Source organism: Aotus nancymaae, unplaced genomic scaffold, assembly GCF_030222135.1.
Source record: "Aotus nancymaae isolate 86718 unplaced genomic scaffold, 86718_ANA_hifiasm-v0.15.2.pri h1tg000014l, whole genome shotgun sequence".
Taxonomy (NCBI): Eukaryota; Metazoa; Chordata; class Mammalia; order Primates; family Aotidae; genus Aotus; species Aotus nancymaae.
This window is the reverse complement of record NW_026988425.1, coordinates 106,700,128-106,726,861: the sequence shown is the minus strand read 5'-3', so window position 1 is coordinate 106,726,861 and position 26,734 is coordinate 106,700,128. Positions and strand designations below refer to the sequence as shown.

General features: G+C 36.7%; 1 protein-coding gene across 1 annotated transcript in view; it reads right to left on the bottom strand.

Annotated features, from left to right (window-relative positions):
- KCNN2 (potassium calcium-activated channel subfamily N member 2) overlaps nucleotides 1-26,734 on the bottom strand; it is a 140,301-nt gene that overhangs the window by 85,431 nt on the left and 28,136 nt on the right. The window contains exon 3 of the mRNA XM_012470086.2: nucleotides 11,768-12,186. Coding sequence (XP_012325509.1) covers nucleotides 11,768-12,186 — 419 coding nt within the window. The remainder of the gene's footprint in view (nucleotides 1-11,767; nucleotides 12,187-26,734) is intronic.

The window sequence follows — 26,734 nt, the reverse complement described above, 5'->3', positions numbered from 1 at the left end:
CCCAGTTTCATTCAAAAACATGAGTTTATAATTACTAATATGCTCAATCCCAACCATTTCTTTAAAGCAAGAAAGTCATTAAATGTATATTTTCTCCATGATCACTGAAATAAAAGATATTTTCTGCTAATAAATTGGTACTGAATAATGTGTGCCTTACCTTGTGACTTTTATATTTACAAACCATGATTCTTACATGAGGTTTTTATATTACGTTCTAAAACCACAACATTAAATACCAAGTCTATAAAATATTATTTTTAAATTATATCTTCTGTTAGAATATTCAATATAATTTAATAAACTAAAACAGTATATTTTACATGACAGAAAGCTTTTAGAAGACTAAATCATGAGCAGAGACATGAAAGCAAGATATTAGACAGCAGTCGCTCAAATATCTTTTGCTCCTGCAGTATTGAAAATATCATATGTCAAAATCAATTGCCACATCCCTGTGAGCTGTACTGTAGTATCCTGTCACTATGATACAAAGCACAGTACAAAGAACAGTCAGTCACACAGTGGTCTTGTCCAGCAGTCCGTGGCTAGAGCATCGTCCTTTCAAAGTCATGACTGTGGATGGTGACAAAACTCAGCAAGGTCACCTAAAAGGGAGGGAGGAGCTTGGTTTTTCACAATGTCTAACTACATCCCTAAAATGGGGTCAGACACACTACAAATGTTTGCTTTTGGTCACAAAGAATGCTGTGGATCAATCAAAACAAATTACTACCTCAACTAGGAGAGAAAACAAAAAGAATATTAAAATTCCCATTGGAGGCAAGTCAGGAACACTTCATCCTAAGTGAAAAAATGACATATATTCTCTGAGCTTCATTTTTCATAGCTACTACAACCATCAAAGCAATGCAAGAACTGGAAAGACTTTTTAAGCAGGATTGAAAAACAGTCTTTTTTTGCTTTTTCCTCTCTTTGCTGTTACTAGAGAATAGTGGTTACTAGAAAAGAAAGACTTCAGTGTAGGAAAGGGCAGCAAGGAGAGGCCTATGAAGCGCAGAACCGAACAAGGGAGTTAGCCTCTTCAAAGAGCTCAGTCAGCTGTTTGTGTGTAGCTGGCTATTTTCCTGCATGGCTTTGAGAGGCAAGGCAAGACTGACTTAGAGAAAGCCAAGTGTACAAAGCCTCAGCACATTCAAAAACAATGAGAATGAAAATTAAAATACGAGCCATGGAAAATATTTCAAAATCATATATTTGATGAAGACTAGTAACCAGAATATACAAAGAAACCTTAAAATTTAATAAGACAAATGGCCCAGTTTAAAAATGGGCAATTTGAATGGCCATTTTGCTAAAGAAGATACGCAAAGAACTAATGATCATATAAAAAGTATTCACCATTATTAGTCATTAGAGGATTGCAAACTACAACCACAATGAGATACCACTTTATACTCACTAGAATGGTTATGATTATATAAATGAATATTAAGATCATATATATCTGTATGTTTATATACACATATTAAGACATAAGCATATGTGCATATACAGACACACTGGCAATGCTATTTATCCATATCCAGATATGACATATATATGATATAATACACACACACACACAACTGACAATGTTGTCAAAGATATGATAAAACTGGAACCTTCATACATTGCTGATTACTGATGGGTTTGTAAAATGATATACTCTTAGATGGCTACATAAGAGAGAAAAAAAAATGTTCACCCACAGACTTGAGTGCACAAGTTCACAGCAACCCTATTAATAGTAGCCAAAAACAGAAAACCAACTAAATGTAGATCAACTGGTGAATGGATGACCAAATTGTGGCATTTTCTTACAACAGAATAGTATTCATCAATAGAAAGGAAAAAACTTCAATACATACTACAACACAGGCAAATGAAATCTTTTAGTAAAAAAGACCAGATGCAAAAGACTATATATTATTTGATTCCATTTATATGATAGTCTCAGAAAAGCAAATCTATGGAGACAGATAGCATATTAGTGGTCACCTGGAGGCCTGCAGAAGGGAGCAGAGATTTACTGCAAATGGGCACAGGGATGATGACAGTTTTGGAGGGTGATGGAACTGTTCTAAAACTGGATTGTAGTGATGGTTGCAAAGCCCCTAAAATTACTGTCTTGTACCCTTTAAATAGATGGAGTTTATGCCCCAATAAACTTGTTTTAAAAAAATTATACCCCAATAAAGTTGTTTTAAAAAAATGACAAAAACACTTTTTTCTTTTTACACTGTAGCCAAAAATCATGGTAAAAATTCTATATAAAGGTTTAAAATTCTAGTACTTAATCACCAAACAGTCACTGAAAAATGGCCACAAACTCAAAATGGCTTTGACTTTATCACCACACTATGGTTTAAGTATCTGATGACTGGGCCTTTTCAGTGTTCCTTAATTATTTGACAGTGATCAGACTATTTATTGACCCACGGGATTTTGAATGAGGGACAAACTAGCATTGGAACCAGCAGGGTGGGTCAGACTGATGACCCACTCCACAGAGCCTCATGAACCAGCTGTAGACTAGACATTGCTCTACCAACCAGCAAGCAGTGAAGAAGCAGTTCACAGAGTCCCTCCTAAAACACTCAAGCCAAGAGGCTCCCTTGAAAGACAGTAGGTGCTTTATTACCTGACGGCAGCTTGGGGATACAATAATAAAATCTATCCCATTCCCCATTTAATTCTAATAATAGTAAGCAAGTCCATTAACATGGACTACAGTTATAAAACCTTAACATTATAAAAGAAAACAGATCCATCCAAGCTCAGCAAATGTTTAAAACTTGTACATTTCATGGCATGCAAAGGTACCCCTTTTGTCTTGCATTTCTATGGTTATTTTAATACTATTTTGCATTAAGGAAACATCTAAAAATAAAGGGTTTAAAACTTAAAAACATACAATGCAGAAAATCCAGCAGGAAGTAGGAAACACTTGCATTTTCTCCAACTAAGCCCCATCTATGTATTAATTTTCTAAGAAATGTATTTTCTTAAAGACAAAATGGCTTGAATGTCAGGACATTTACATTTAGACTTTATGTTCCTTCTTTTCATCTGGCACAGTGGTTCTGAAGCTGAATTACATGAGAATGCTGCCCAGGAGTGTATACATGCATGCTGTCTAATGTACTATATGGATAATTACAGGGATTTTCAAAGTCAGAAGACACTTAGGACCTGTATTCCATGAAATCTATAGATCAGCATGGATGACAGGATGAGGAGGAACATAATGCACTGACTATGAGTTCACTGAGGTTAGATTCCTGAGCTGTCGAGCTTTTCATTTTCCTTTCTACCTGAATTTAACACTGCTGGTATTTTCAATCTGCATTCTTTAAACCAGGGTCTCAAAGCCCCTTGCCAACAAATATTACTCCTCACTATTCTCTCAGGAGGTAGACCAAAAATAAAAAATAAAAACAAGGCCAGGCGCAGTGGCTCATGCCTGTAATCCCAGCCCTTTGGGAGGCCAGGGTGGGTTGATCACCTGAGGTCAAGAGTTCAAGACCAGCCTGGCCAACATGGTGAAACCCCATCTCTACTAAAAATACAAAAAAAAAAAATTAGCCAGGCATGGTGGCGGGCACCTGTAGTCCCAGCTACTTGGGAGTCCGAGGCAGGAGAATCACAGGAACCTAGGAGGCAGAGGTTGCAGTGAGCCGAGATCACGCCACTGCCCTACAGCCTGGGTGACAAGAACAAGACTCCAACTCAAAAATAAAAATAGAAATATAAAAATAAAAACAAAACAAAAAGCATATCTGCATAAAAAAGAAGAGAAAATTGAATTTGAGAGAGTATTGGTTTTTCTTTCCATAAGACTTTAATTGACCAATTTATTTGGCAAACATTATACTTAGCATTGATGTTTTGCAAGTCACACATGCAGGATGAATGCTTTCAAACTGCCGACTTTTATAACTTGAAAGGGCCCATTTTAAAGTTGTGACTCATTTATGAGCCTGAAAATGCTATATCTGTGTGTATGAATCAGACCCACTTAAAAGTATAAGTTTACAAAGTATTACATTGCCATCAACCACAAATTACAAATCCATTGATGAAATGCTGAGAGTTAACTTGGCAATGGCTGAAACTTCAAGTGGTAAGAAATAATCTAATTATCCAATATTCTGTAATAAATCAAGGTAGATATGTATCCCCGGAACCACAATGCATATTTTATGACTACTTTTACAACTATTAAAGAAACTTGATCCCAAGTAACATGTTTCAAATTTAAGTAAATCATCAGGAAATAGGCACCTCTAATGGCCAGTGTTAGAAAAGGAGTAGGCCTCTGGGTGACTCTCCTGAAAATATAAAATAAAATCATGGCTGATTGACCAGGAAAATGAGCTAGCACTCTAATATGTAGTTCCCTATTTCACACTCATCCTATGTAAATAATAAAAAAAGCACAAATAGAACAAGTGAAGCTTTCAGATGCCATTCATCCCTTCCTCCATGACAACTGGCTTATGTTATTTAAACAGATAAAAAACCAACTGAAACTTTTTTGAAATGGAAAACTTGAAAATTAGAACCCAGATCATTTAAGAACTCTGCAGAGAGTTGATCACATATTGAAACTTAAAGTTCATTTAAAAGTATGTTCTACAAAGAGAAGTAATGAACATACATAGTGTTAGAGCAACAGACTGAGTTACTAAAAAACATCCACTGCAATGCTAAATTAATTTACTAGATGTAAACAACTACCAACCTATTTTTTGTTTTATTGGCGCTCAGGCACAAGGGTATTCATTTTAACTTAGTATGTACAAAATTTTAGTCAATGCCCATATTCCATATGCAAGTGGGACCCCAAATCACATATTCTCTATAGGGACATAGAGAAAGTGTATCCCCAAATTATATATCCTCTATAAAATAAGAGACTAGAAATCTGTCTAGTTACAAAACAGGATATTCTCTCATCCTACAGGAGCTTTCCCTTAGCAACTCCTTCATACTACTGATGTCAGAAGACATAACCAATCCTTGTGCTAAAAGCAGCTATTTTATATAAAACTTAGGTTGTATGTAGTTTTATTATGGGGCATGATTTGACTGTAATATTCCACAATATACCATATGTGATTGTTAATTTTAGGTGTCAACTTAACTAGATTAAGGAATACCTAGAGAACTGGTAAAGCATTATTTCTGAGTGTCTGTGAGGGTGTTTCCAAAGGAGACTGGTGTGTGAGTCAGTGAAATGAGCGGGGAAGATCCACCCTCAATGTGGGTGAACACCATCCTGGCCGGGGGCTAGTACAGAATAAAAAAGGCAGGAAAAAGGTGAGTCTCTCTCTCTCTCTCTCTCTTTCTCTTTATCTCTCTCCTGGAGCTAGGACACTCTTCCTCTCCTCTCCTTGGACATCAGAACTCCAGGCATTCCAGCCTTTCGACTCCAAGACTTGCACTTGCATCTCTTTGGATTCACAGGCCTTCAGCCTTGGACTGAGAATTGTACCATTAGCATCCCTAGACCTGAGGCTTTTGGACTTGGACTGAGCCACAATACCAGCATCCCTGTTTCCAGCTTGCAGATGGCCTGTCGTTGGGACTTCTCAGTTCTCATATCCTATGAACTAATTCCCCTAGTAAATTCCCTCCCAAATATTTATATCTATATCCTCTTGATTCTGCTTTGCTAACAGACCATATAATAATACAGTATGCTTTAACTGCATTTCAGAAATCATCTTCCAGAAAATTAAAAACAAAAACAAAATAATATAACATAGGAGAGTATTAGTGACAGAGTGACAAAAAATAGAGTGAAGTCTAACTGGATTATTCTAATGAAATAAACAAAATATACTTTTAAGAACTGAATACTTCAATACACGACTGAAATTGAAGACTCTATTCCTCAAGTTCTCTATGCTAATTTGAGAAATGAATACCAAATTTATTTTCATCTATTAGTTTTCAGTGACAATGAGAATTTATTCTTTATCCATCTAAAATGAAGGTTAGATTATCCAAAGTTATTCAAAAGTTGCATTATGCTTCTCTAATTTGTCTGCTTTCAAAAAGAGCAAACCATTGTTAAGTCATTTTTAGAAAACATTCTCTCTTAACAAATGATAACTGGTTAATGCATATATAAGTGCCCTGGGAGATGAAATAATAGGAAAAAAAAAAAGGACAACAGTTGGCCACCTTTTTAACTAAATGACCCTTTTCCATTCCAAACATTACCTGGAATCTTCAATTTATTACATATTATCATAATGTTTGCTTTTCTGCTTGGGAATACTACCACCTAAATTCCTAACTCACCTTTTCCCTCCTTCTTCCTTTTCATCCCCAAATTTCCCCTCTACCACAGCATTACAAAACTATGTCAAAAGGAAAAGATTACATTGAACACAGAAACATTATTTTGAATTTCCAAACGGTACAGGAAGTTTAATTCCTTTCTATCTCCAAAACTTTTATATTGTCATGTCAAGTATGGAAAGTTTCATATGTCATATGTCAAGTTTCCCAGAAAGCATGGCCAAATAAATACTCCTTTCTCCTCCTGGGTATTTCTAATGCATATACATATATTAAATGGTCTGAGAACTCTTACAGTGAAAAAGAAACAAAACTCCTTTCTTTGCGTAACACAGCACTGACCCACAATTCCAGTTCTACCTCTTGCAAAATGGTGACTAATATTGCTCAGAAACTGTCCCTAGTGAAACACACTTTAGAGTGAATAGCTGCCTATGCTATATTTACAAAACTAGAGAAGCCTCAAAAGGTACAAGTCAGGATTAGATAATTCCCAATTTTCAGGACTCCAAGCTCCGAGTTTCAGGTTTCTTCTAAAACACAAATGTTCCTGAAATTTCTCCTAATACATCATGACTAAATGCCTTGGCCTGGGACTCCATGAACATAAGATCGCTTAGCAGCACTAGGCCACACTTCTCAGGCTGCTTCAGAGGACAGTGTTCTTCCTAGGACTGATGTCTATCTTAACACAAAGCCAAACCCTAACCAGAAAGAGTAGATTACTGTGGTCTGGTCTGGGGCAGCTGCTTATTAACAAATGTAGGCCACAGAAATAATGCTAGATTCTTGCTACTCTGCTTCCTCCTCCTATCATTCACCAAAAAACAAAAAAAGAGAATTTTTATTACCTACAGGTACAAAAACTTCAAAGGTTCATGATATGCCTGGGAATATAATACCACAAGGAATAAATGCCTTATATAGGATACTCTCCCCATTAGTACAGAACAATTTCTAGAAACTTCTAGAAATCCTGAATCTTGGCTCCTGGAAGGACAGGAATAGGTTTTTAATGCAAACTTCTCTAGAAAGCTGTTTCTCTCTTTCTCCACCTCTTTCTTTTTAAAAAAGTCTAAAAGTCTAAGTCTGTTTTTAGATACCTAATTAACTAAGAATAAAAAATTCTATCAGATGTGAATCTCCCCTTTTTACATGGAGAGGATGCTTAGATGGACCAAAGATGGAACTGGTGGGATTCATTCAAATCCAAATCCTAAACAAAATAAATAGAAAAGCTGTGTGTTATATTTAGTATTGCAAACTTCACATAAGAGGGAAAAAAAGGGTCAGAAAATAATCATCAAGGAAGTGTAAGATGCCGGTGACATCATGTTCAAAATTGCAAATTTATGGAAAAACAAAAAATGTTTTTATATCTTTGTAACTTACAAATCACAATCTGGAGAATTTGTGCAGCAAAATGGGAAGTTTAATAAAAAACCAAATGTGGAAAATCTTCTATTATCACAATGTTGGTTAACGATTTTTTTTCTTTGACACATTTGTGTAATGATAAAACATTACCTTAAAGAACCTTTAACAAGCCATTTAGTTGGAAAAAGAAGAACCTAAGGCAAAAAGACGGAGATGTTTGGCCTGAGGTCACTCAGCCCCTAAATTACACAACAGGGACTAAATCCCAGTGTCCCAATCCAGAGTTTTGGCCTCTGTCCCTTCCCCACCATGCTGTCATGGATTTGTTCCCTTTATGTAACTGCTGGCTACACGCTCCCATTTTTGCTATAAAATGAACAGTTTTCACCTTTTATTGCCTCTTTACATGAAAAAAGGAATGGTCATCACCTCACAATCTGAGCATGTTAAAAAACACACAGACTCGGGGCTGCTAAGGAAATGTGGCACAGCTTGCCTTTGGTGTTCTGTGATAATGGGTTAAAACAGCTAAGACGAACTGTTTTTGAAAAGAAAATGTATGGCATGTGCATAATTTTGAGGCTCTCTTAATTGGCCCTTGGAAGCAGATGCACTAGAGACCACCCATGGAGATGAATATATTGTTAGAGCTGGCTGTTTCCCTCATTGTTACATGGTTATGCATAATTTTTAATTAGGGCTAATCTTTATACAGTAAATAGGTATGTCAACTAGAGTTTTCCATATTTATTCTTCAAACTTCATAAGGTACATCTGCTCCAAAAAATATCATAAGCCTCTAAATACCATGATTCCTAGGAAACAAAGCATTACCATAAGGAGTCTACCTTTCTTTAAAAAGAAAACGTTAATCCCTCAAATGGCATGTTTATGCAGATAAGTTCTAAAAAAAGGTTCAGAGACATGATATTAAAAACTAGTCACTACAAAACTTCTGGTAAAAGCAGGTGGGCTCAATAAACATGCTAGCCTCAGCTCCTTCCCTTAACCACCTTAAAATGATTATAAGTAATTTTAAAACAAGCAAACAACAATAAAGCATGAACTCATAAGGACAAGAATGAATGACGAGAGTAGTTAAAAAAAAAAAAAGCTAGAAAGCCAATCAACACGTGGCCACTGACTTACCTGACATGAGAACGTAGAGTTCTATGGCAATAGTGGTGAAAAACCAAAAGGCAACTGCACGTGCACTGAGAACAAACCCCCTCACCCATTACTCAGGCACTGTTGGCACCAATACCTCTGCAGGTGGGGATAACTTTGAATGGGAGGATAGGTTCAAAGATGGCATAAAAGCAGTTAGACACATAGATTTCCTCTTCTGCTTTGTATAAACACTAACTGTTCTTCGGTAACCTAGCAGAAGTCTGAAAATCTATTATCTGGAGACAGTAAAACACAAGGTTTGTGGACCTACTACAGGGCATCAGACACTGGAGAGAGCAAGCTACTGTACTGACACCAGGAGAATAAGCAAATGCTGTAACTGTTAAGACCTCTTCTTTGCCCTGTGCTTCCATTCCCAAAACACTATCACCCCACGCTTCTGCTTTCAAGGCAAGACAGCAGAAAAGACTTCCGACATACTGGTCAGATTGTCAGAGAAGACACAAAACATGTAAAGGTATTGAAATTGGTGTTCTATGTCCCCCGCTCAAGCCACCCTTTTCATAAAGCCTGCAGTTGATAAATTTGAAATATGTACAAAAAGCTCCTAAAACAGAAGCCAAAACAAAAGAAAAATGCATCTTTGGGGAAAGAAAAAAAAATGCAAAGAGAAAAAATTTCAAAAAGTTATGACTAACATCTCTAGAGAAAAGTTTATGAAAGAAAAGCATGATGCTATTTTAAGAAAAGGCATTCAGGGATCAAAAATTAGACAATGGAAATTAATATAAAATATAGAAGAAATAAAATCCTAACAGAAAGTCTGAAAGATAATTTGAGATCACCTTCCATATATAGAGCAAAAATAAATGGAAAACTATAAACAAAGAATAAGAAAATTAGGGAATAACATAGAAGGGCCATAATCCACACAACAGAAAATAGGAACAAAAATCATTAAATAATTCAGAAAAATCAAAAATTGAAGGACATGAATTTCAAGACTGAACAGGGTCTACTAAGTTCCCAGTACCGTGGATTAAAACAGATGCACACCAAGATATGTTCTTGTGTAATTTTGGAATACCAATCCTAAAAGCCTCCAGAAAAAAAAATATAAATAAAAAAAATGAGCATAGAATCAGACTGCTAGACCCTGAATACCAGAAGAAAATGGAGCCTTCAGTATTTTGAAGGAAAGTGATTTCAAATCTAGAGTTTTATATCTAGCGGACTGCCAATTAAGCATGAGAGAAGACTAAAGACTCCCATATCTGCAGTATCTCAAAAATACCTCTGCTACACACTACCTTTGCTTCAAAACTACTGGAAGACAGATTCTACCAAAATAAAGAATGAAGAAAGAAGGTGAAATGGGGTTCAAGAAAGGGGCTACTCACCAAACAGAAAAGGCAAAGAAAGTCCTCAACATGATAGAGACGCAAGTCAGAATGTTCCTAGAGTCATTTCTTCAAGGTGAAATTGATAAACTCCTTAATATATTTGAAGAGAGTAAAAGGTATTTATATAATGTGAGAGAATTTAGACACAATTTAGTGATAAGTATACAGAAAACTAAGCAAATAAAAAATGAGGTGACTATTTCTTCCAGAAAAAGTAAAAAAAGTACAGGAAAGAAAAAAATGAATATTATATATTATGTTGTTCAGCTACAAATGCATTTTATATAGTCTTAATGTAAATATAGAATACAGATTTTAGGGTTTATATATCTTACTGGGAGATAGGGAGATAGAAATCACTTTTCTGGGGAGGGGTGAAGTTGTGAAAGGGGTGTGTTTATATATGGGAAAAAGGAAAAATTCCAACTTCCAAAGAAGGAAGTTAATTGATAGCTCCAAAACAACAACAAAAAAATCTAGATGCAGCAACATAAGCAGTTTTATTTAAAAATATAAAAAGCAGTTACCAAGGGAATGGCTAAAAAGATTTAAAGAGAATGCTCCTGGAAATCTAGAATGGTCTGGGGGTGTTCAGGGTTCCCCTTTTATTTTTTTGCAGCAACTCTCACACAGATATTTTTCTTCTTTAAACTATTTGAGTGTATAACCTTGACATTCAAAAGGCAAATTAAAATTTAAAAAATTCTACAAAGACTAACCTCTGAACTTTCAACACTCCTAGAAACTTCTAAATCATTCCTATATCTTTATTGTTAATTTCAACTTGAATTTTCTTAACCAAGTTCATGTGAAGGCACTCCCTACCCCATTATGATACAGCTCTTCCTGTTTATGTCATTAGTCTATTTTTCTTAAATGGCAAAGTTAACATTATTAATGCTATAACTGATTAAGATCACTGAGCCACTCCTGAAATCTGAGAATATATGCCTAGATCTAGACTACCAGAGCTGTTTAGACAATAAAAGAAATACACTTTCAATACTAATCATTGAAAGTTCAATAAAAACTAATATGTATACCCATAAGCTCCTTATCAAGCAATCATTTGAATACTGTCATAAACAGGCGCTAAAGCCAACAAGCCACCTTAAGATATTCCCTAAAGTCCAGACAACTTGCATCAATGCTGTTTCATGGGATTTCTGTCTCAGCAATAAACAACACTCATAAGTAATCAGGCATGGAAATGACTCAGTATTACCATTAAACTCACATTTCCAATAAGTCACCTGGACAATTTCTAGGTCTCCAAATTTTGGCACAGATTATAAAGGCAGCCCTCTACTAAACACCGATCAAATTAGAAAGAAAACACATAAGCATGAAGGCATTTGCTCTATGAAAAAAATGTTCAGAAAAGCTTTGTCACATGACAGTCATTTCAAAGAAGCCTGTCAGAGAATCCAAAATTTTCAAGAGTGAGACACTACACGTCTCAAGTCTAAAGTGTTTTTTTTTTCTTACTTGTAAAGATACCATATGGTAAATTATGTTCTCAGGAAAAGAAACAAACTTACCTTTCACAAGCTCGGACAGTCCATGCGGCAATTATCCATAATGAGATACTAAAAACCAAGAGTACAGTTCCTGGGCATATAGTCATTAAAGTCTTCATAACAAAACGCGTATTGAAGTTTATCTTATTAAGTGCTCCAATGCTTCTAGAGGAGGCATCAGTGAAAAGTTTGCTATGTAAAAGCATGACTCTGGCAATCAGATAGAGTCTTAAGAACATTGGTATAGATAAAATAATATCCACATCAGCGGTGGTTGTGGATGGGGCATAGGAGAAGGCAAGCCGGGCCGTCCATGTGAACGTATAATTCCCAGGTATGGGATGAATAGCACACACCAGTATTTCCAAGCAGATGAAGAAAATACGCTCATAAGTCATGGCTATTCTCCAGTCATCTGCTCCATTGTCCACCATGAACAACTGAAAAAATAAAGTAGAAAATCAGCTTCAGTATGGCATGAATGGTCCACAAGTGTTAGTGCAGATTTTAAAAACACATAACAGATGACTTTTAGCAATCATGGCAAGCTAAAGGTTATAACTTTTAAATGCTAGCCAGGTACACTATTTTTAGTAAAGGGTATTGGTATTCATTTTGTACAAATTAAATTAAAAACTTGCTACTCAGGAGCTAAAATTGTTTTGAAGTTCACGTTCCTGGACAATCACGTAAATAACATCATTTTAAAACAGGGCTTGGGCCTATCAGTCATGAAAATCCCTCAGATGAAGTTGAAATGGACATGCCTTATAACAAGTTGTTTTCCTCTTTCAGTCTGGATTTAAAGCCTTACACAATTCTAACTATATTCTCAGTGAAGTCTATTTAGGGTGCCTCTGCAATCAGTTATACCCTATAATGAAACAACACATGAGCGTTCTTACAGGAAATCTTATTCTTGGCTTCAGAGAAAACCACAAGAGACCACAGACAAATGTGGCAGAAACATTTCTTCCAGTTTCCCCATGACTACTCTATTTTCTGTCTTTTCTTCTATTCCCCCATAGCCTTCCTTTGGATTATTCATTTATTTTCAATCTTTATTTAATAAAGATCCCTTTTTCCTGTTTTTGTCTTTCCTTCACACACCACAATCAGTGAAAACAAACAAAATTTTTTAAAAGAAAAAAACCAGAGAAAGCAAAGTAAATAAATAGATATATAGATGAAGAGTAAAAGGAACAGAAAAGAGCATCTTCCTCTCTTCCCTGGCATCTTCCAGGCCCTGGCAGTCTAGAGACAACCAGAAGCATTTGAAAATGTGTGGTGGCTTTTCTGACTGCCACAAGGACTTGCAAAGGATACTGACATTTAGGCCCAGAAGCCAGAGGGCCAACCATGCTGCAATGCTGGGAGTCCCACGTATTAGGAAGACCTTTGTTTTGAGAAGCTATATATATTCCAAAGATACTGTCATTGCTGTCTTTGGAAATTACCATCAGGGATTGCTACAAGTCACACAAAGAAAACAGTACTGTTCTTTAAGTCCGCATTTCCATTCTTACCAAAAACGGTATTATCCAGTAGAAAATGATTTTCTACTTTCTTCACCAAACTTGGCCCTGAATGACCTGGTAGTGTGCAAAAATTAAATCCACTTCCAAACGGGCTAAGAATCACTGTAACTCCAAATAGTCAAAAGCTATGTGGCAAAGTCTCAGCTCAGTTCCAAGAAAGGTATTCCTTATAATGTTTTGGACAACAGTACAAACTCAGGACAAATACCTTCCAAGGTAACTGGTAAAGAAACGTCCATCTGTATATATCACTCTGACATACTGCTTACAAATAGCCTCTTCCTTCTAGGACTGGCCCTCCTTCCACTCTCCCCAATGCACTTGCTCCTCTCACCTCACTCTATTCTATTTTTTCAGGCCCCTTTTCACTAGCCCTCTGCTTACTTCCCTAACTAGGCTGGTTCTCTCTATTGCATCTCATTGCTTCAACCATAATCCTAATGCCATTCTCAGCAGCATCACCCTTTATCTTTAGGTGATCCTGTCCAGGTAACTCCCAATCTGGAACCTGATATTCAGACTGCTGCAGGTGACCTATGGCCATCACCCACCTGTGCCATCAAGCTCAGCTGAACCCTCAGAGTCACCTTGTGATCATTCCCTCAGCCACATAGATTGTTCTCCTCGAGGGCCACCTTTGTTCCCATCTCTCTCAACACCAACTTTCCCCACAGCATCAGAGGAAATACCCTCTATTTGATACTTTAGCCACAATCTTGCCTACAATCTTGCCCTTTCATCCTCATTTCCCTTCTCTTTTGCTTCATGTTTCTAAAGCAACGTTTCACCAAAATCCAGTTCTCCTGCATCAATAGCCTATAGCCTAGTTCCTGGGCGTCTTTTCTCTCAGCAGTCTACGAAGTCAACTTCTACCGTTTACTAAAACAAAAACACCCGAACAAAGAGAACCAAGGCTGGCTCCATGCCTACTCTACGTTGTGTTTGTTTCTCACTTCTCCTTCATTCTCAAACAACTTCCAGGCAGATCTTGTTCCCATTAGCCTACCAACACTACTCTTGCTAAGGTCACTAAAGATATCTTCATTATGAAATCTGATCCCCTATCTTAATTTGTATCTTATTTGTCCTGTCATTCCTGCTTCCCTAAAACAGATTTCTTTCCTTGGCTTCTGTGACATGTTGCTTTCTCCATCTGCTGCCACTCTTAAGGGTCTCACTGTCTTTCTCCCCTTTCCGTGTCCCTAGTTGGTATGGTTTGGATGTGTCCCCACAATATTAACCATCACACTACTCTACTGGAGCCCATCTCTGATTCTTCTCTCACTCTATACTTCCCTGGGTGGTCTCATCCTTCACTCTCCATTACCAGATTCCTCCTATTGGAGAATATCTTCCATTTTCTAATGACCTCTTTTAAATGCAATTCAAGATGAACATCATTCAAAGGCCCAACATGGCCTGATGGATAAAATCTAATCTATACCCATAGCATACAAGCCATTCTGCAACCTGGTTTTGCCTGTATCTCCAACCTCATTGCCTGCTATTCTACTTACATTTCCCTATGTTTGGAGAGTCCAGAAAATACCACCCTAATCATACTTCTGTGTCTTTGTATATTCTGTCCCATGGCCTGGAAAGCCTCCATCTAGCAAATTTGCATTCCTTCAAGATCAAACTCCACATCACCTCCTCTAGGATGTGGTAGATGACCTGTAAAAATGTGGAAACTCCCTCTTTTGTTCCATCATGATCCTTATATGTGCCTCTCACTGATGCTGTCACATAAAGAACAATAAAGATTTCTTAATAAGATTGCCTCCCCTACTTGTTAGTGAGACTCCATGTCTACCTAGTGGAGGATAAGAAATGCTTGATAAATAAACTTCCTTGTTATTTCTTAGTTAACAGTGACTATCCTAATCACTGGCTAGGTCCTAAGATTAATTAAATGTGCTTGTGGAAGCTGAGAATACCAAAGCATAATGCTAGTAAATGTATGACACATTCACCTAAATAATAAGTCATTGCAGCAGCATAATTTTGCAGTTCCATAGAGTCCAGATAACTTTCCTCTCTGGTAACTTCCTCAGAAAAATGTTCTATTACATAGTTGTTGTTTTACTATCAAGGGTCTTAACACCTCAAATGATTTAATTTTGTCTTATTTTATCATAGCATATATTTTAATGCTGTAATTGAGGAAAAATATTTACTTGTATTCTCTATGTAATTCTGACCTTCAATGTTGCTTGTTTATTCAGTTTATTCATTTATTTATCCAGTGTACTGAATACTATGTGCCTGGTGTTGGTCTACATACCAGCCATACAGCAGCATTTACAACAAACAGAGAGTCTGCCCATTGAAACTAACTTTTGCTAGGAAAAAGAAAAAAAAAAAAAACATAGTCAAGAAAGCAGACTTAGAGCAATCAAATAAATTAATTACGCTTTTGGACATTATTATGAAGGAAAGAAACGAGATGAAATAGAGAATAATATGTTAGAGATGACAGTAGATGGGGTCATCAGGGAAAATCTCTAGATAAGTACCATTTGATGCAAGATCTGGATTAAGAGAAAAGCCAGTCATGTAAACAACCAGGGGAATAATGTTCTAGGCACAGGAAACAGCACATTTAAAGGCCCTGGGCTTTGTAAAAGCTTAACATGCATAACGAAATGAAGGAACATCAGAGTGGCTGAAACTTAATGATCAAGGGGCAGTGTGAAAGGAGTTGAGACTGGAAATAAGTTTGAAGAGACTAACTGGGACCAGACAAGCAGGCCTTTGTTGACCATCATATCCAGACCAGATTTCAATCTTAGCCCTGCGGGAACCCACTGAAGGACATTAGGCAGAGGAAGGATGTGATCTGATTTATAGCTTAAAGGGCTCATCTGTACTGCTCTGGGGAAAACAGTGTGAAGAAAGGCAAGTGTGGAAGGAAGGATAAAAGTTAGGAAGCTCTGCTGCATTTGATTGGCTGTTGTACCTCGTGACCTAAATTGGGGGACTGTCATGGAAATGGAGACAGTGAATGCACTGGACATAAAGTTTGGAGATCTTACAACATACCAAATTCTCTGGGTCACAGCTAAAACAGTGTTAAGAGAAAAGTTTATAGCACTAAATGCCTATGTGAAAAAGCTGGAAAGATATCCAATTTAAAACCTAACATCACACCTAGGGAAACTAGAGAAGCAAGAGCAAACCAACCCCAAAGCTAACAGAAGACAAAAAAATCACCAAAATCAGGGCTGACTGAAGGAAACTGAGAAGCAAAAAACCATACAAAAGATCAACAAGCCAAGGAGTTGGCTATCTGCAAGAACAGATAAGAGAGACCACTAGCTAGACTAATAAAGAAAACAGAGAAGACCCACATAAACACAATCAGAAATGATAAAGGGGACATTACCATCCACCCCACAGAAATACAAAAGCAAACAAAACCACAAAGGCTACTGTGTACACCTCTATGTACGCAAGCTAGAAAACTTAGAAGAAATAGAAAAATTCCTGGAAACGTACAATCTCCCAAGATTGAACCAGGAAGAAATGAAATCCCTGAACAGACCAATAACAAGTTCCAAAAATGAATCAGTAATACAAAGCCTATCAACCAGAAAAAGCACAGGAGCAGAGGAATTCAAAGCCGAAATCTATCAGATATATTGATATAAGTAAGAGCTGATACCATTCCTACTGAAACTATTCCAAAAAACTGAGAAGGAAGGACTTCTCCCTATCGCATTCTAGGAGGCTACCATCAACCTGCTACCAAAACCTGGCAGAAACACAACAAAAATATAAAATATATAAACACAACAAAAATATAAAACTTCACATCAATACTCTTGATGAACATGAATGCAAAAATTCTCAATAAATACTAGCAACCAGAATCCAGCGACACATCAAAAAGCTAATCTGACATAATCAAGTATGCTTTATCTCTGGATGCAAGGCTGGTTCAATATATGTAAATCATTAAACGTGATTCATCACATAAACAGAGGGAAAAACAAAAATCACATGATCCTCTCAAAAGACGCAGAAAGGTCTATGGCCACCACCTTGAACACACCCAATTTCATCAATACATGCAGAAAAGACTTTCTGTAAAACTGAACAGATCTTCATGTTAAAAACTCTCAACAAACTAGGCACTGAAGGAACATACTTCAAAATAATAAGAGCAATCTATGACAAACCCACAGCCAACATCATGCGGAATAGGCTGAAGTTGGCAGCATTTCTCTAGAAAACTGGCACAAAACAAGGATGTCCACTTTTACCACTCCTATTCAACATAGTACTGGAAGTCTTAGCCAGAGCAATCATGTAAGAGAAAGAAATAAAAGGGATCCCAATGGGAAGAGAGGAAGTCAAACTATCCCTGTTTGCAGATGATATGATTTTATACTTAGAAAACTCCATAGTCTCTGCCTGAAAGTTCACTGATTCAATAAACAACTTTAGCAAAGTTTCAAGAAAAAAAATCACTCTATAAAAATCAGTAGCATTCCTATACACCAACAGCATTTAAGTTGAGAGGCAAATCAAAAACACTATCCCATTCATAATAACCACAAAAAGAATAAAATACCTGGAAATACAGATAAACAAGAAGGTGGAAGATCTCTATGATGAAAATTACAAAACACTGGCCCAAGAAATTAGAAATGACATAAACAAATGGTAAAGCATTCTATGCTCATGGATAGGAAGAATCAGTATTGTTAAAATAGCCATTCTGCCCAAAGAAATTTGCAGAATCAGTGCTATTCCTGTCAAACTGTTAATAACATTATTCACAGAAACAGAAAAAACTATCCCAAAATTCATATAGAACCAAAAAAAAAAGCCTGAGTAGCCAAAGCAATCCTAAGCAAAAAGAACAATGCTGGAGGTATCACATTACTCAACTTCAAACTATATTACAAGGCTACAGTCACCAAAACAGCATGGCACTGGTACAAAAACAGACACATAGTTCAATGGAGCAGACTACAGAGCTCAGAAATAATGCCATATTTGATCCATGGTGCTGAGAAAACCGGCTAGCCACAAGTAGAACATTGAAACTGGATCTCTTCTTTATATGATATACAAAAATCAACTCTAGATAGGTTATACACTTAAATGTAAAACCACAAACAATAAAAACCCTGTATGATCACCTAGAAAATATCATTCTGGTTATAGGACCTGGAAAAGATTTCATGATGAAGATACCAAAAGCAATTGCAATGAAAATATAAATTGACAAATGGGACCTAATTAAACTAAAGAGCTTCTGCAGAGCAAAGGAAACTATGAACAGAGCAAACAGACAACACATAGGATGAAAGAAAATATTTTCAAACTATGCCTCTGACAAAGATCTAACATTCAGCATCTATAAGAAACTTAAACAAATTTACGAGAAACAAACAACTCCATTAAAAAGTATGCAAAAGACATAACAGACTCTATTCAAAAATTAGATATATATGCAGCCAACAAGCACATGAAAAATGCTCATCATCAGTAATCATCAGAGAAAGGCAAATCAAAACCACAATGAGATACTACCTCATATCAGTGAATGGTTATTATTACAAAATTTAAAAATAACAGATGTGGCCAGGTGTGCTGGCTCATGCCTGTAATCCCAGCACTTTGAGAGGTCGAGGCAGGCAGATCATTTGATGTCAAGAGTTCGAGACCAGCCTGGTCAACATGGTGAAACCCCATCTCTACTCAAAATACAAAAATTAGCCAGGTGTGGTGGTGGGTGCCTGTAATCCCAGCTACTCAGGATGCTGACGCAGGAGAATCACTTGAACTCAGGAAGCAGATGTTACAGTGAGCTGAGATCACAGCATTGCATTCCAGCCTGGGCAACAATAGCAAAACTCCATCTCAAAAAAATTGAAAAATAACAGATGCTAGTGAGGTTGCAAAGAAAAAGAATACTTACACACTTCTGGTAGGAATGTAAATTAGTTCAGCCATAAAGAGAATCACCAGTAGACCCTACAATCCCATTATTGAGTACATACTCAAAAGAATATAAATCATTCCATCATAAAGACACATACACACATATGTTCACTGCAGCAGTATTCAAATAGCAAAGACATGAAATCAACCTAAATGTCCTTCACTGGTAGAGTAAATAAAGAAAACATGGTATGTATATACTATGGAATACTGCACAGCCATAAAAAGAATGATATCATATCATTTGCAGCAGCATGGATGGGACTGGAGGCCATTATCCTAAATGAATCGATGCAGGAATAGAAAATCAAATACCAGCCGGCCACGGTGCCTCACACCTGTAATCCCAGCACTTTGGGAAGCCGACGCAGGTGGATCACCTGAGGTCAGAAGTTCAAGACCAGCCTGGCCAACATGGCAAAATCCCATCTCTACTAAAAATACAAAAATTAGCTGTTCATGCTGGCGTGCACCTATAATCTCAGCTATCCACGAGGTGAGGCAGGAGAATCGCTGGAACCTGGGAGGCAGAGGCTGCAGTGAACCGAGATCGTGCCACTGCACTCCAGCCTCAGTGACAGAGCAACACTCCGTCTCAAAAAAAGAAAAAAAAATTTAATATCACATATTCTTATAAGTGGGAGCGAAACACTGAGTACGCAAGGACACAAAGAAGGAAATGATAGACACCACGGCCCACTTGCGGGTAGAGGGTGGGAGGAAGGTGAGGATTAACAGACTACCTATTGGGTACTGTGCTTTATTACCTACATGATGTAACAATATGTGCCCCAAACCCCCAACACACAATTTATCTATATAACAAACCTGTACATGTACCCTTGAACCTAAAATACAAGTTTAAAAAATCCATTTACTAGAGGCACACATGAAGTTTTCAATTCTTCCATAAAGAAAAATGCTGTATGGCATAGAAAAACACCTGTGTAATGTTTTCAGTTTCTCCCTCTTAATTAGTTTTCCTCTTCTCCTTTAAGAAAGCAAAAAGCTCTTTCTCCTGATTCACCAAATAATAAAATACTGACTACCATCTAAACATCAACAACAAAAAAAGTAGAAATCTTGTCAGAACTTGCTGATGGGCTGAATGTGGGAGCAATAAAAGAAAGAGAAGCCTCATACATGGCTATTGAATTTCTAACCTGAAAAACACAGCGGATTGTGGTGCCATTTCCTGGGTACAATGGGCCCAGGGCCAGAGGGAGGAAAGGAATGTAAGAAATAAAAGGTTTTATTTTGGCCACTCACATCTGAGAATGTACACCAAGCTAGGAGAATGTTGTGCAGGTCGCTCAGAAGAGAGGTCTAAACTATTGAAATAAATTTCATAAGAGTGTTATTTAGGTTGTTTAATGAGATCAGAAGAAAAATTAGAGACAGGGAAGAGAACAAAACAGTACTCAAGGCCAAGTCCTGAAGAAGCCCACATGTGGAGGGCATTTGGAAGGTCAGGACATAAGAGGATCAGAAAAGCAGCAGGGAGTGAAGCAGGAAGGAAAAAACTGTCCTAGGAGACAAGGGTAAGTGCTGTCAATTAAAAACTGTACAATGGTGGCGCCTGCCTGTAATCCCAGCTACTCAGGAGGCTGAGGCAGGAGAATTGCCTGAACCCAAGAGGCGGAAGTTGCGGTGAGCCGAGATCGCACCATTGCACTCCAGCCTGGGTAACAAGAGCGAAACTCCGTCTCAAAAAAAAAACAAAAAAAAAAAAAAACTGTACAATGGTATTTACCAGGTTGAGAGATACATTAATGCACTCAATTCTATTAAAAAAAATGAAAATATTCTCCAAATCACAGACATTCAACAACTCATTCAATGTCAAGTATGAAAATCTAACTGTAGAAATATTCTCATTACATTCCATATAACCTTTAGGATATATATGATCTGTTTCAAGCTCACCTGTAGGAGAGTTAAAGCAATGAGAAGAACTAATAGTATTTAGTTCTTTGATACTCATTTTCAATCCTGATGTTGTTAAGAGAAGAAAGCTTTTAGGGCAAAAGAACAGTCTAATCTACCTTTATTTTAAAGTGATGGTTAGTAGTCTTGGCCAGAGTTCTAAAGTAACTTGCAGGCATAACACCGAAAATGCCCTCAGAATATGTCCCACCACAAGCTTGAACTTTCCAGTGCAACTGTTTTGTATTTGCTCAGATAACCAAATGTAACATACTTCAAGCTCATCATCACAGATTAGTTAGCAGTGACAGCCATCAGTGAAGAGGGGCTGGAGTTTAGCAGGAGAGGCCTGCCCACTATGAGGTAACCTGTGTGCAGCAGAAGAAGCGCAGCTCCAGAACCCCTCTCCTATCTACCTTCTGCATGTGTTTTTCCCCTTCAATGTAACTGCAAGCTCTTGCAGTCTGGGACAGTTCATTAAACAGCTTGAGTTTACTTTCTAGAAAATAATCCAGGGCATTGGTCAGCACAAAACTGGGGCTTAAAAATTACACACTGAGAAAAAATAATCTTAGTCATTTTATTTGTTAGGAAAGTTAGTATAGGTAGAATAGAAAACTTCTGAAAAGGAAAAGTAACAAGGGAGAAGCAGCCACATAAATTTTAAAACAAATTAATAATTAAAACCAGGTGGTATTGGCACTTAATATAAATGAAAGTCCGATGAAACAGAACAGAAAGGCTAAAATAGACCCAATAGACTGGGAATTTCATAATAATACAAAGGTAGACTCCCAATCAGTGGGGAAAATACAGCTCATGTAAAAATGATTTGGAGACAACTAAGGACCACGTAGAGAAATGCAGAGGTAAGCCCGTGCCTCTTATCCATACCAAAAACATTCTGTGAAAGATCTGAATATGAAAGTGAAAATAATAATATATTAAAAGTAATCAGCTAAGAATTATGCTGCAACCTTGGAGAAAGGAAGGCCTTTTTGACATAAACTCCAAAGTCTTAAGAGAAAACACTGATATATTTGACTGCATTAAAATTTTGTTTTCTGCAACTAACCAAAACTACAATAGAGTAAAAAGACAAACACCAAACCATGGGAAAAAATGTTCACAACTCCTATCACAAAGGACTAATCTCCCTAATACATAAAAGTTCCTAAACATTAAGAAAGAGACAAGCAGCACAGTAGAAAACTGAACACAGGATATAAGCCTTAGGTCATGGAAAATGAAATAAAAATGGCTCTCTTAAACTTATAGAAACAGATGCCCAATCTCAATCGGAAGAAGAAAATGAGATACCATTTTCTGACCTGTCAGATTGAATAGGCAGTAAGAGTTTTATAGCATGTTATACCACTGACTTTGTGAGGAAACAGTAGTCGCATATATCACAGGCAGATGTGTAAACTGCTACAATCTGAGGAGAGCGATTTATCAGGTTATAAGCGTACATTCTTTTTGATAATGTAATTCAATTTCCTTAGAATAAAATCTGTCATATCAATATATTTGTAAGAGTGAAAAACAGTGAATGTACATGACTGTTTGTTACAACACTGCTTGTATATTAGTAAAAGACTGGAAATAATATGAATAGTCTAGCAGGGAAATGGGTTAAATGAATATGAATGGCCACAAAATGAATAGCAGTATGCCATTAAAAAAAGATGAAGAAACATGTTATATACTATTAAAAAGAGACATCCAGTAAGTACTGAGTTTTTTTTTTTTTTTAAGCAAAGTATATGCTATTATTCGTGCAGATCTGTTAAAGGGGGAAAGGTATATTTCTATTTGTATGTGCATAAAATATCTTTCTGAAAAAATATCCCAGAAATTAATAAGTCACTTAGGGAAGGTGAACTGAGCAGCTGAGCACTAGAAATGGATGGGAGACTTTTAATTATATAATATTTAGTGTTTTGTTGTTTTTTTACTTTGGAGACATGTGACTATATAAGTTAGTTAATAATAAAAACAGTTTTTATGGTTAAAAGAGGAGCAAAGAATGAGAATAAATGAGGTTGTCAGACATCCAAATACATCCTAAAAACAGTCTACATGTACAAAACTTCAAAACTAGAAAGTAATCACAGACATTCTGAATGACAGTGTACACAGCCAAACACAGTGATTCTAATTTACATCTAAAATATTCTGCTTACTAAGACAAAACCTTGCACCATTACATTACATAACTGTTTTCAAGAGCATGAACAAAAATAAACAAGATTTCTTGGCTAACCTTTAAACCAAATATTCAATAAAATCAAGCTCTCTTTTCTTTCATTCACTTACTGAATGATTCTACTGGTAAGGTTTTTGTGGATACAAGGATTAAAAAGCCTCTCAGTGTTTGATGCTGAAGAGCAATATACATGAAGGATTTATATTTAAATTTACATTTAAGTGTTTCCTTGTGGAAGTACTATAACAGAGAAGAAAAGAAAATGCTGAGGAAATACAGAGGAGGTCAGAGGAGGCTCCATCATGGAACAGTATATGGTCCCTTTCCCACCAGAATCTTCACATAACCCGTGACAATTAACTTCCAATTTCGGTTTTAGGATATTTTTGGGATCATGGCCCCAAACAAAAATGCACAGAAATGTATTCATTCAAAAATAAGAACAAAAAAGCTTCTTTCCTTAGAAACTAGCACTTGGATGTAACAAAGGGTGGCAGGGGAACCACCACGACAGAAGAAAGCCAAATAATGAGGTTTTCTGTATAAAGATGTTGCTCGGATTCAAGCAACAAAGAAGTGAGACTACAGTTGCCAGTCACAGACTAGGTCAAAAGACAAACAGAAAGGGAGAGATGACTATTCCATGGTCTCATTGAGATTTCCTCCAAGGTCCTCAGCCCAAAACTGCAGGAGGGAAAAAAATAGAAGAACTTTGTTCAGAATTCACCAATTCTGAGCAAAACTCAGAGGAAATGAGCAGAGTTGATGCTTGTCATCCCCTCATCATCCATCCTGGAGCCTTCCTCTCTTTTGAAGCCTCATGCCCAACCCTGTTCATTCTCGCCACCCTGAAACTTCTCTGCATACAAGGAGTAGGAATGTGAAACTAATGTATTAATCACTGAACTGCCAACTCCTATCTGGGAGAAAAGTATGAAGAAAAAACTTGCTGGAATGCAGAAAACTAAGGCTTAGATGCTGGATATGCTGCTAACTTGTGATATGACCTTGGGAAGTCATTCACACTTTATTGACCTTATTTCTGCCATCTGTGAAAATGGAGATGTTATTTGCTGTTTTGGAAAGTAGTTTTAATAATGAAATAAACACATGTCATATGTTGTAGGCAACGCTAAGAAGTGGCTAACCCAATAATATTCCCATCCTTCTCTCTTGCCTATCTCCACTACAGAAATATCCATTTCCCCAGACTCCTTTGCAGTTATGTGTAGCCATATGATGCAGTTTCAACCTGAAGTCGTAAGCAAAAGGTTGCTCCAGAACGTAGTAGAATATCTTTGTGTTTCTGGATTAAAAAAAGACAGCTATGGCTGACATAGACCTCTTCCTTCCCTTCCTCCAGCCCTAAACAGAGGTGACACTTGGATCTGCAGCAGACACCCTGTGACGGTGAAAAAAAAGACCAAAAGAGTCACAGTAATTCCAGCCCTGATATCTTAAGCCACTGAACCAGCAGCCACCTACCCCATTTGTTAAAGTCACCATCAGGTGGATTTTCTGTTACTTGAGCAGTGGAAAGTATGCCTGCATTTAATTTAATATTCATTAAAGTGTTGTGTAAAGATTTATAAAAGAAAAATAATATTTTTTAACTTAAACACTTTATAGAGAGAGCAGCCAACAATGCAGAAGAAATGCATCTCAAACACTGGAATTTAAAGTACAATAACTATTGAGTGGTAGAGTTATTTCTGGGGTGGGTGGCTTTTGTTCATGCCTTTTAAATATCAACCAACTGCTCTGAATATCTGGTAGTGTGACTCATAGGAAACACACACACACATTTTGAAGCCAGAGAAGCTTGAATTTCATTTCTGGCTTGACCACTTACTAGCTGAGTGGTTTGGGGCAATATATTTAATCCCTCTAAACTTCGGCTGCTTCAGCTACAAAAAAAATAAAAATAATATCAACCTTACACAAATAGTATGCATTAACACCCACCCTGCTGTCCCTAGTAAAAGTGACCAAATGAATAAATAATAGTATTCCATGGACCTTCAAAGAGGTACAAGTATATGAATTAAATAACAACTTCTGATATAAAGACAGGAAAACTAGCCATGAAGAGGAGGAAGAAAAATGGGTAAGGAAAGACAGATAAGAGCAACGTCAGTATTGGGAAAAGCTCTAGAAATTCCAGCTGTACCTATTTTTGAAAGAAGTATTCTTGTCATTTGCTAAAATAATGAGTTTCTGAAATTGTCTTCTCCTGACTTAGGCAAGAGCTTCACCTTCATGTCAAAAATCCTAGAATTATCCACTAGGATGCAATGATAGTTAAGGTTATGTATAATAAGTCCATGTTCTGCTGCTCTTAAGACTTAATTAGAATCTTAACCTCCTTTCAAATGGTTCTCACCACCAGAGCCCCATACCTTCTGTGGTCCCACAAAAGGCATTGCACACATGTTGACATATTGTCATGCAATTATATTTGCATTCACATTACTATGGAATTTATGTAAATTTCCTCTAAAAATTACTTTTGAACTTCTCTGTTAAGATAAAATAATCATTTTCCCCTTTTTGGTTCTCTCAACAGAATTCATATCACAGAAAGCACTGTGGTATACGGATTATGTGTCTGCACTCTGGAACTGAGTCAAGTAGATCTAGAGTTGATTTTGACATGCCACAATTGATGAGCTCTGTAACTTCACAATAGAGGCCTGGTCATAGGACTAAAAAGATAGTGTTCAACAAATGTTATTTTCTTTCATAACAGTTCACTTCAGTACTGTGTCAAAATCTGGTCTCCAATAAATGTAACCTTAACTAACTACAGATAGAATGAGGAGGGATTAATACAAAGACCAACATCACTGATTGTAGCTACTGGAAAGGATGAAAATCAAGGTTAGATGAATGAGAAATTCGAAATTTCTCCATGGTCAGATTTTTACTTATTTTAATAGTTTATAAATGTTGGTAAGTATCCTTAAATCATTTCTGCAAGTAGATGGGGGATCAATCATAAATAAAATAAGCCTGGTAAGGCCTCAAACCATGAAATAATTAAATATAAGCCAACGTGTTAGATTCTTAAAATTTAATCTGAAATGATAAAAACTCTACATTTTCATTTGAAGCATTATATTAATATTGCTACATTGCTAAAATGTATTAGCACCATCTTAGTTATTTTAAGCACTTAAAAAGCTGGTTAAAAGCTAGGTCACAATTATTATCTCATTTGCCCTTATAAGAGTTCAATTAAAGCACAGGCAATTGAAAGAATTTGGTCACGGTCACAGTGTGAGTTACTGAAAAACCTGAAGCTAAAGTTCAGGTCTTCAGCATTCACATATTTTGATGGGGGCATCAGGCTGTACTGAA